The 12103-nt window shown below is 42.3% G+C and overlaps 1 protein-coding gene across 2 annotated transcripts in view; it reads left to right on the top strand.

The window, feature by feature from the left end:
• Nucleotides 1-12103, top strand: part of SLC7A11 (solute carrier family 7 member 11) — a 242637-nt gene that overhangs the window by 195395 nt on the left and 35139 nt on the right. For both annotated transcript variants that reach the window (XM_055719310.1, XM_005439178.3), the window contains 3 exons: nt 1565-1690; nt 3924-4023; nt 7139-7183. In XM_055719310.1, the coding sequence (XP_055575285.1) occupies nt 1565-1690; nt 3924-4023; nt 7139-7183 (271 nt within the window). The remainder of the gene's footprint in view (nt 1-1564; nt 1691-3923; nt 4024-7138; nt 7184-12103) is intronic.

Genomic DNA, 12103 nt, shown 5'->3' with positions numbered 1-12103 from the left:
GAAATGTGGTGAAATGCAGAACTGGAGAAACATTTTGACCTTTAAGACCTTTTTCTGGTGAAAAATTCACATTAAGTGATGTTGTGAGTTTATGTTGACTTTGATAAATCATTCATTTTAGAGTGGGGCCTTCTCTTTCCAGAGAAAATATTTTCCAGAAAATATATTTTTTCTGGAATTTTTATTTAAATAAAAATCTCTAAAAAAATAGATTGGAATCCAGATTACTTGGAATTTTGTCCCTTTTCCATTAAACCAAAAATATTTTTTGTTTAAACAGAGGAGAATTTTTTATGATAGATTTTGTCGCTTTGCTGGTGAACAGAATCTGTATAAAAGACTTGGGATAAATCAGTGGGTTTTGCTGCCAGAAAGCTTGTACATGCCAGATTTACAATTCCAGCTCATACAAATGAGCTCCCAGACCCTGGCGGGAGATAGCAACTTGTATTTTTACACATCCCAAGATGTGTGATATGGCTGATGATACGCACAAACCAGTGCTCTTGAGAGAGTTTGAAGTCTGGGCGGAATGTGATGAGGAGGTAATTCATTAGCTCCATACGATGGCAAGAAAGGGAAGATGAGTGAGCAGGCTTGTTTGACTACGTTCACCTTTCCCCGCAGCAGAGGGGGAAAGGGGTATTTCATCTAGTGAAATGAGTCACATATTCGGTTCTTTAGGTAATTTTTAAAAAAATAATATCTAAACTCCTTTATTGATTTTTGTTTTGCCGGGTAGTTGTTTAAATAAGCTAGAACAACTGGCACTCAAATGATAAGACCTACCATCCTCCTGTCAGTCAGTGCTATAGTAAAGGCCAGAAGATGCCCTCCCTGACCCAGAAGGAGTTGTGAGCTGAGCAGGGGGTGTAAAAGCCCTTCTCACTTATCTCTCTGCGTGTTGGCGAGGCACAGACCTGGGCTTTGTTTTCAAGAATTAAAAGGTCTCTGTTTCTTCACCAATTCCCAACAGGGATGGGCACGTTACTTGCACTCTGGCCCTCCTGGATCTCTGGTGGTACAGCAGTAAGGGAGGAGAAAGAGTGGCAAAGAGGAGCAGAGCTAATAAGGTAGTGAGTGACAAATTTATGCAGGGCCTAAATGGGGATGAGAAAGTTTAATATGATTATTAATTGTTATTGTTTTCTGAAAATGCAAATCTCGACTCAAACCGGCACTGATACAGAAGTCTGGAGTGACAAAGGTCAGGCAATTAGTTTTGTTCCTCCAAGGCAGGGTCCTGCCAGCCCATCGTCTACCAACATCCAACAGTTCTGGGTAAAGAAGCTGTAACTTGGTGCAGAGGCAGCCGGGCAGAGAATGGAGAGATGGATGGGCCGCGCAGTGGGGCAGACGGAGGGGCTCAGCTTGAGCGTTTTGTGTGGCATCTGGAAGGGGAATGTGAGAAGTGGGAGGGCAGCAGCTGGAGAAGCTTATCAGGGTGTATGTCCTTTAATGCATCAGGATCTGTGGTGTGGGTGGCCTCTCTGCTGGCAAAGAGTTTTGTGGCGATTTCAGCAGCACGTGTATTTCTTTCTGACATTTCTTTTTCCCCTTGCAGCACTGGTGATGGTCCTGAATAGCACGAGTGTCAGCTGGAGTGCCCGCATTCAGATTTTCCTTACCTTTTGCAAGCTTGTAGCGATTCTGATAATTATAGTCCCTGGAGTTATCCAGCTAATTAAAGGTATGAAATGAAAAGTAAATGCTTTTAAAGTGCTTTCATCTTTACCCTCCCCGGTCTTTCCCCACCTGCCTCCACCAAATAATGCTTACAGCAGCAAAATCTCTTAATTAGTCTGTGCTTGCTTAACTGAAGCTCTGTACTGTCATGTAATTGATTAGAAGTGGAACTACACTGGGATGAACTGGTATTTCCTTCAGCATGCCAATGAGTCTATTCAGACCAGACCTGGTTTTCAAACGAGTGACAGGATTACTCTTCTCTGGAATTTGCCTTTAGTGTGAACCCTGTGAAAGGGGCAGGGTGGGCTTTAACGGCAGATGGGCATACCCCTACCCAAAGCACGTGCCTGTTCCAGGCAGAATGTGTCTCCTTTAACTGGGCTAGTGCCTAGTCCTGTTCAGTACTGGGTATGTGGTGGCAGAGAGGACTCAGAATTGGGGAATATGTGAAAGAGACAGCGTCATGGATTCTGTTCTACCTCTTTGGTGATGCAAATTGGGAAGTGAAAAGTGCTGTACTGGCAAGAGGAACTGCAGTTAGCTGTTGCTTTTGTGGGCTTCCTGCCTGCAAATACTGGATGCTCATGCTGCATGCATGCTCTACTGCTTCCAAGTGAAAAACTAAAGCATACAGCTAAAAATAGTCTGGGGCTAAACCAAGAGCAGGAAAGGAAAGGGGAAGTGTTTAGAGGGTATCAGAATTACTCTACAGACTTTGCCAATGCTGCTGCATAAGCAAGGAGTGTGAAAGCACACCTTATGCTCTCCCCAGCAGCACCCAGCAGGGACAGGGCTGCACAGGCCTTTCCTTGGCTCCCTGGAGGTTGTTTGGATAAAGCCACGCAGGCAGAGAAACTCTTTTCAGTGACATACGCTCAGCCACCTGAAAAGGCTTTTCCATTACAGCCCTTTCAGCAGCAGGTGTGAGATGGTGACAAGCCCCAGCTCACTCCTGTTACAATAACGCTGGACAATAACTAGACAAACCACAAGAAGCCATTCACCATGAGAGGTCCGAATGAGGAGCACTTTTTAATGAATTGGTGGCAGGTTTTATCTAACAAAAATTCTCACAGTTGTTGGCTCAGTCCCTGGGGATGCTCTTTTACGATGCCTCACAAACACTCCCATCTGAGTCAACAGCACGGCATCAGGCTCTGCCGTGAGCTGTTTCTCAGGGACAGGCAGCTCTCTATGGTTAGCAAGAGACGCTGAAATGAAAGTTTTCTTGCGTAGCTTTCCTCTGCTGATTCACTCTTTCTGTTTTCATGTTCTTCACTTCCTTTCTGGCAGTTGCAATGCTTCTTCCCGCACCTCCTTTCATGTGCAAAATTTCTCTCTGTTCCCAGTCGCCCCATTTGTCCTCGACCTTTGCAGCAGGCCAGACCCGGGTTTGGATGGTGTTTGCTGCCCTTAAGGAGCTCAGAGAGTGTCCCTGACTCCCCACTGGGACCTTCTTCTGGCCACAGCTCCTCCCTTACCCAACAAGCCTTTGCTTCAGTGAGAATTTTGACTGAGGGCTCAGTAAAAACTGGAAAAAGGGTAGAGGAACTGACCCATTGCTAATTTAAGTCTGAATGTATTCTGCTTCTTCCAGCTCCTTTACTGTGGAGGATCATTGCTTCTCGGGAGCATTGGGATATCATAGGGAGGTCTTACAAACCAGAGTGCCTTGTAAATGAATAAGAGCATAACACAATTCTTACATGTTTGCATTTATAGATACGTAATTCTTAATGTGATATTAATAGAATGCTGACTGTAACGTGGTAGGGAGTTACTAATTTTTCAGTGGTATGTATAAGATACTGGCTTTGTTTACCTTGAAAATATAGCTTGTGAGTGAAATGTTAGCAGCGTTCCTTCTGATTTAAATGTTAAACAAGTGAAATTTTCCACAGAAAAAACTGCAGAGCTCATTCTGCTCTTTCATGTTGATGTAAGTCACTGCTGGAGATGACAGTGCAGTGAATGTTGTCAAGCTAAGAATGCTTTGAAAAAAACTAATAGGTCAAATTCTGCTATTGCATGACTAGGGCCACTGTGAAACCTTTTACAATTGCTGGCAGATAACAGCTGCAAGGGTTGGGTCAGAAATTAAGGTCAAGGGCAGAACTTGAAGTTAGTGAACTGTTGGGTGATTAAATGTTCCATGGTGTGATATATTTATTTGTTTTAAAGTAGTAGGTGACCAAAGAGCTTATTTTTCAGTATTGTTTTTGTTGATGTTGCAGGAGAAACGCAGCACTTTAAAAATGCCTTTGCTGGGAATGATGCCAGTGTTATGGGATTACCACTTGCTTTCTATTCAGGAATGTATGCCTATTCAGGCTGGTAAGTTGTTGAAACCTCTAAGTATTTGTCCTGAAAACAAACACTAATACGCTTTAACAAAGACATTTATTTATATGAAGAAATGAGTATCACATTCTACCTCTTTTGCCATACTACTTCATGTAGCAAGGGCAGATCTCACCACTGTTCCATATGCTCAGTAGTTATACTGCAAGCAGCTCTACAAAGGAAATTTTTTTCTTCTCCAGTGTACAATAGGTAAATATGCACTGAGCGCTAAAAAAAATCAGACTTTGGTTTCTGTTCTTAAGACGAGAAATAGAGGCAGCAAGAAAGGTGTGCTCTTAAATTTGCATTAGGTATTTTGATAAAAGGATAAAAAGGGATAATGAAGCTTTACTTTTGTTGAACAGGTCAGTAATTACATGAAAAACTAATCTATGAACAGTTGTAAAGTTGTGTGGACCTCAGCTGTTGCTTTGTAAAAGTAGTATTTGAAGAATAAGAAGCAAACCACTGTAGCATCAGTATAGACCACAAAACAAGTTAAAAACCTAGATTTGTATGCCAAAACTAGATTCTTATGCCTCTTGCTCTGAGACAATTAGGCCTCACTTAAAAAGAAGAGCTACTGGCTTCCATAGAAGTCAAGTGCTATTGACTGTGAGCAGTGTGAGAATCTGCCTTCATGTGTCCTGCTCAGAACTTTCTTTCAAGTTCTTTTCCTCTCCCCCACCAAAGTACACAGAAGCCCGTCTGAAAGGTGCTGCCGCTCTTCAAATCTGCCATACGATTTATTCGTGCTTAGTGAGGGCCCCCCACCGCACAGTGCCAGCGTGCGTTTGCAGCAGCAGGGGAGGGGGATGACTACAATGCACCGAGTGGGCTTGTTTTGAGATAGCTTTGTCTGCAGGTCTTCCCTCTCCTTTCCATAGCCTCACAGACAGCCAAGTTCTTTACCTTGCACAAAAGGTGAAGGCTGAGAGATAAGGGGGTTTTTTATTTAATTCGGAGGCACAATGCGCCAAGCATTTGAGTTCTCTGCCTGTCTGTAACTCTCCGCTTGCAGGAGCATTTATAAACATGCACAAGTGAAGTACCGGACAGAACTTTTGTATTAAATGGTGGAGGGGGGGAACCCAAGAGAGTCCAAAGCCTTTATCTGTGATAGATATAGAAGAAAAGAGCCTGGCGTTTTGAAGCCTCAAAGAAGTTGAACTCATCATGCGGACAGTCTCTACCTCCTCCTTTCTCTCTTATATAACCACCTCTGTCCATCATAGCCATACATGTGATGGTTTCTCACTTTTAAAATATTAACCTAACTGTATGTTTTTGTATGAAGGCAGTTTTAAAAGCTCATTAATATCAATCACCAAGGCAGAGTTTGTGTACTGTAAAATGCCACATAAAAAATACTGTTATTCTGTTGCTTATTTCCCATCTTTCCATTTTCCAGCTATCGTTCCAAACTCTTACAACAAAAATAATCTCTGTTTTTCCTTTACACCTTCTGACTTTTATTTCAAGGTCCTTATTTGCCACTTATAAAAGAAATTAGCAGGAAAAGACCTGATTTGGCTAGTGGTTCTTCCCAGCTGCCTATTTGTCTTTGTCACCAGCTCAAATCGATTGCCTCAGAGCACAGGAGAGCAGACCATTAAGTGGAGTGTCAATACCCTTGCGCTATCAGTTTCATGGGGCTGTATCAATCCAATAAACTGAATGCAAAGGAGTGTTGCAAGTGTTGGTGTTGTGTCCCAGGACACAGGCAGAATTCTATGCATAGCCTAAGAGACTATTCGCTGTTAACGATACAGCTTTGAAGAGCAAACCAAAGGTAGTATCTCATATGTGTGGGTTCATCCTGCGAAGAGCAAGTGTAGGTTATTTAGTATAGAAAATGCTGGGTGAAAAAGGACAAGTAGCGAAAAGAACACAAGGAAGCATGTCTTTGCATCAAGAAAAGGACTGATGCAGGTCAAATTACTTCTGTCTAGAAGCAGGACTGAGGCCAGAAAGAAGTAGCTGAGTGTCTTACTCGTCAGAAGCCTTCTCTCCTTTGAACTATCCCAACCTCCCCTTTTGTTCTCTGTGCACTAGCAAGTTTAGAAACAAGGACTGAGGCAGTTGTATAAGATGGCAAATCTAGTTTTACAGAATTTCATGCTCGGTCACAAAATCACACGTTTTTAAAAACCGTGAGTCAGTGCTACCTTGTTCTGCTAACCCATATGTGCTCCAAGACTTGGGATGGAGAAAAGTTCCCAGACTTTCTGCCAGGTCAGGTACCGTTTGTTTATTCACTGTAGCACTGTTGGGTCAGATATCATTTGTCTTCCTGTATAAAAGTAGAAAGCCAGCATAAGCACTGCATTGACTGCTCTGTTTAATTAGCCAGGATGTGACTTTGTGCCCACATCTAAGCCAGGCACATCTGTGTGATCCAGTGATGCACAGACCCAGTGCTAATAAATGCAGAACAGAGGGTTCAGTGACCTTGAGGCTTAGTTTGCTTTGTATGCAGGACCGTGCCCAGTGAGTAGATCCTATGAATTCCCATACGTAGCTGGTTCTACTCTAGCAGCATGCAAGAGACAGGGTGCAGTCTGTACCAGAGGCTGTGCAAGAGCAGGCAGGATTAGCAGCCTGGGTCTGTGATTGCATACGACACACTAGTGTTCAAATCTGGATTTTAGGAGGGTTTATTTCGAGGCTTCTTTTATTTTTATTGTTAAGAAACCTTGCTGAGTACCCTGATGAGAATTTTTCACAATACAACCTGAAACCCTAAAAGGCTACAGCCACAACTGGAGTATGAGGCTTGAGGGTGCATGTGCATTTGGGTAAAGGGTTAGGGTAGACCATAATTTGCCTAGTGTGCCAGGGGGGAAAAAAAATAAAAAATCCATGCCAACATTACCTAGCTTTTGTCTTTTTTCTGCTTTGCTGTCTTTTATAAGAATTACCTTCCTGAGTGTGGGGATGAGGGAAGGTTAATTCTCATGTTCTCCTTAATCCAAATGTGGGTCTGCAAAGTATATTGTCATTAACAGCAGTGCTTAACCAAAAACATTTTCTTGATTCCTTGGGATAGAAATACCAAATCAAAATCTATCAACCCCTTATAATACATTTTATAACTCTTTTCTAGGTTTTACCTCAATTTTGTAACTGAAGAAGTGGAAAACCCTGAAAAGTATGTACTTAATTTTTTCTTAACTTTTGAAAAATGGTCTTAAAGTTTAAAATGCTATAAAAATACTGATCGTCAGAAATTCTGCATGCTGGCCAAGTTGCTTGCATTCCAGAAGATCTGGTATCTATTTGAATTGCAGCTGCTTGAAACTTTGCTATTTTTGGCCTGTCATGACCTTGTTATGTATTCTGATTTTATGTGCACAGAAAGCAGAAAACTAAGTAGATCTCCAGGGCTCTGATTCTCCCCCTCAGGATACAAGGAACCATCCGGTGGCTCCTTTCAGTGGAAGTTACTGGTATCCTGTCAGGGAAATCTAGCCCAAGAAACTTATCTGCTGCAATATTTGGCAGTTTTACTGTGTTTAAATATTAATCAAATACTTAGTTCTACTTGTTTTAGATGTCTCAGAGTTGCAGGATCTTGAATACACATAGCACAGCATTCGGTCCAATTAAGCTGAACAGAGGATATTGGTAGAAGTCTGTTTCAAACCAGAGACAAACACTCTTGCAGTGCCTGTCTGTAAAATATGGAAAGAAAAGCTGTCCTGTTAGGGAGAGTTTGATCTGGCAGATCTGTTTGGGTAGATATGTTTTGGTACATGCAGCCAGTAATGGAACAATATTAAACATTTCTAAAAATTAAAGAAAACATGCCTTGTCAAATCAAATTGAGTTCTTTGAGGAAATTAACAATTTACTTGATTAAAAATTAATGGGTAGATAACATTTTCTTAGGTTTTTAAAATAAGATACCTGGCTGGATACCAAATCACTTACTGTTTAAAAAGACCCCCAGCACTGTACACTCAGAGAATATGAACGTACATATCTAAGAGGTTTAGAGAAACAAACAAAAAAACCCCACAAACAAACCCCAAAGAGCCGTTGGTGGGGAGCATGCAGAAGGTTCTTAGTTAGTTTCGTCAAAGTCTGAACAAAGCCTCGTGCTGGTATTTCCTTCAGAGACCTGAAAATATTTTAAATAAATTGATGATGAAACATGAGGACAGCAGAAAGACTGGCAGACTTCCACTGTTTCAGTGCCTCTGAGGGGTCTTGGGTGTTAATGGGTCTTTAATGTGATCAGGGTACGTATACTGAGGAATGTACAACTGGAAGCTGAAACCAGGCAAATGCAGGTAGAAAATACAGCTTTAATACTTAACAAGGTGGTTAGCTAATCATTAACACAGATACCTATTTACTGTTGGGTTTTTCTTTGGTAGTCTTCAGTTCAGACAGAACACCTTTTTAGCAGCTGTGCTTTAGCAAAACACAAGCCGTTTGGCTTGGTGGAGTGCAGTTGGCCAACATTTCCCAAGCCTGGGACACACAGGAACTCAGGCTAGATGATCCAATAGCAGATCTGCGTTTAACTACCAAAGATCTGTGTGTCTTATAAAGTCAGGAGGCAGACATTTAAAAAAAAAAACAAAACACAAACCAAGACACTTCTTTTTTTCTTACTTTTGAAAAATCATATGGCAGACTGAGTTGAAAAGAAATGTGAAACTAAATGAAGGAGTGAAGTGATTCTGTTCCAAGACTTCTGCTGCTTCAGGAAATTATGGGGAGATGGGTTAGGAGCCAGTCTTGGTGATGTGATCAAAAACGTTTGCTAAAGGCAATATAATTTCTACATTATCATGTGGTTACCATTGATATCATGTGGTATTTTTGAACATGCACATGCCTAACACCCTTTGGGACTTTTCATTTATGTGTTTCTGCAGTCCTCTTAACTGTATGGTGATTAACTGAAATGATTTGTAATTCTCATTACAGCTATTTTGGTTTATATTGACTATATTTCCTCGTGATTTGAGTCAGAGGAGTGCTTATTTTTGAACATTTTGCCCTCTACTGTGTGGGACAGAAAAGCATAGTTCCTTTTTTTTTTTTTTTTTTCCTTCTCTGACCAAGTACCCATTGAAGCATGTTGTATCACAGTTAAGAAAAGCAGTGTGGGTTAGATTTTGGGGTTTTTTTCATTGCAGCTGGGATGTGAAAGGGGAAAACATTGTTTTCTTCCATCTTGGGAGAGCTTCTTTGTTCTCCATGTAACCCTCGGAGAGCTGCTGAAGTTAATTGTTCTACTAGTGGGGATGCAGGACCAGGGGGCGAGTCACACAGCCTGGCTGGTTCAGCATGTTCTGGGATGGATCTACCAAAAACCAGCTCAATGTTACATGTGCAGTGTTCTTGCAAAGCTGTTAAAGCTTCCCTTCATCCCTCTTCTCCTTGAGGTTGTGATTTGAGAGGATGGGAAGGGAAGATGCCCAGTGTTTGCAGCAGGGTGCCTGGGATCACAGTCTCCACATGAATACATAGTAGAAGAGACTGGGATTTTAATCATGGCTAAATAAGTAGCAGGTGATGGCAGGGCAAGTGGATTGCTACCAGCTGTGTGGATGGAGGCCTCTGCACCACCTGTAAACGGGGATTCTGGACTCTGTTAGCCCAAACCAAGCAATTCAACACAACAGTTGGAATATTTTTTAGTCTAGTTGGCACCCATGAATGACTGTATTGGAAAGACCTCCTGCTGAACGGGGCCCTGCTCCACCACCATTCCCAAAGATACAGGGCAAGGGAATAGTGTGGACTAATCCCAGGGTCAACTGTCTCACCTTCCACCAAACTCAGGGCGGAAGTCAGGTGAGCACTACTATAGGCATTTCTTAGAACTCAACTGCTGCTTTTTTTAGAAGTATTTTTTTGTACCTAAAATGCTGTCTTTCCTTTCATCCTGTTGTATGCCTTATGTAGCTGATTTTAAAAGGGAAGAGGGAAGTACAGGCTTGAACCACCTAGAGTCTGTAACAGCTCCAGGTGTGCAATTTGTAATGTTTGTCAATGGTTAGGGATGCAAATTACTTACAGCGACAGAGGTGAGCACGGTGGTGATGCCGTCTCCGCTGCGCGTGCCAAGGCAAATGTTTGTCTGAGAATCAGTCACAGTTGCATATTTCCAGGTGTGCAGCAGCTTTTAAAGTAGCTGACAGCTGGTGCTGAGATGAATGATCAGCACCGTCCCCATGTTATCCAGCCTGCCTCAAAGGCACAGTGAAGTGTACTGAAAGCGTTGTGGGGAGGATAGCACAGTTACAACAGGGGGCATGCAGAACTGCTCCAGCAGAGAGAGGAGTTACAGCGGAGCTGCCAAGGGGCCACATTTGCTGAGACCTGGCCTTAAACCCCTTTTTATGTGGTGAGTGCTGGGCTCCCTCTCTGCTCTTGTGGTATTGTGGAGGGCGACAGAGAGGGATGAGTCAGGGCCCTAGAATACATCCTGAAATGCATGGGAAGGTGGAAACATCTACTTTTGGATATTAAATTGTTCCAGATAAGGATTGCTTTGTTTGCTGCAGCATGTCCGGCACCAGGAAAGCTTGCTGGAGTACAGCAAGCGCCATTGGAAATGTAGGAGAGAGGCAGGGGAAGGGGGGATGCTCGTGATCCTGCCCGGCTGAAAGCTGCCTTTGTGCTCCAGTGGAGCAGCTGTTTGTACAGGCAGAAAGGGCTCCTGGAGGCTGTGGGAGGCTGTGTAGGTGCAGCAGCCTGCCTAGGAGCAATAAATTGCAGATTTAGGTCTATAAGTAGGATAAATACTATGGGGATGAGGTGCTGAGATACCTAGGCAATGTGAAATCCTAGATGGAGACAGCTGACACAGAGACAGTGGAAATGAGCCAAGTGGATGGGAAGTGCCCTTAAATTATAGAAAGGAGAATGGAAAAAGGGGGAAAAAGATATCTGAAAGTGAATGCTATCACTTTTCGAACAGATTTTTGGAAGTACTGCTGAATTCTCACTTTTGAAATGTCACGGTCTCTTCTTTTGTATAAGAAAAAGGACATTATTATAACCCCAATTATCATAAGATGTAAAAGTAGCTGTTTCTGTCTCCTGCTAAACCCCCTTTTGATGTCTCATTTTTAAGCCTGGACTCATTTCTTTATTCCCCTTTGTTAAAGTGCTTCCCTCATACAGCCTTAGTAGGACCTGAAGCAACATGAAGTTGATGTTTGTTTTACAAGGAGCTGTGGTTGCAGTGTTCAGCTGCTTTAATGTATGATGCTTTTTAAAAGAGACTGAGAAAATTTTATTATCAAGAATATGTGGAACAACGTTGAAGTGTAATAACAAATTACTTTTACTTTTGAAAACTGTGCTTTGCGTATGTGGTCAATAGCGATTGCTGCTTGAAATGAAATATCTGAATAATCCTTGAAGCTGAGCTTCACCAAAATAACCTCATGCAGCCACGTCACGTGCAGCTTTGATCTTTTTGATTTTCTTACATTATAAGGATCAGCCCTACTCAGACTAAGGTCGTATTGTATTGTTTAAATAATAAGTGAATGAAGGAACAGCCAGGGCTCTGAGAGAGAATTTGTCACCTGAAAATTGACAGGAGCCGTGTTGCCTGGAGCAGTAAATTTAGAGGACTGGAAATCAAGCATGTTGAACTTTCAAACTCATTTCTTATACACAGTCTTTGAGCTCATCTGTATTCTTGAGCACCCACTCTGTACTCTCAAGAAACCGACCAAGTTTTTTCAATCAAGACCCTAAAAGCAGCTCATGCCTGAACAGCACTCCCCTCCTCCCTTCCCAGGCGGAGCAGAGTCCAGGATCAGTGCTTGGGTTTGTCAGGAACTTTGATGGACTCCAGATGAGAAAATAACACAGGAGTTGTTTTACATTACAGCAATGTCTTCAGAGCCTTGTCAAAGTCGGGGCCAGATTGTGTCAGATGCTGGCCAAAGAGAATCCTGCTTAAAAAAATTATGTTCCGTGTCCTCAGTGTGAGCAGATGATGAGCCTGAATGCTTCACATCATACAGGTTAGGCTCTTGTTGAATAGAAAGAAAGTATTATTTCACCTTAAGGGAAGGGAAACACAGAGTTT

This window comes from Falco cherrug, chromosome 1 (assembly GCF_023634085.1).
Source record: "Falco cherrug isolate bFalChe1 chromosome 1, bFalChe1.pri, whole genome shotgun sequence".
In the NCBI taxonomy this organism is placed as follows: domain Eukaryota; kingdom Metazoa; phylum Chordata; class Aves; order Falconiformes; family Falconidae; genus Falco; species Falco cherrug.
The sequence above is the reverse complement of the archived record's forward strand: the minus strand, read 5'-3'. Positions and strand labels throughout refer to the sequence as shown.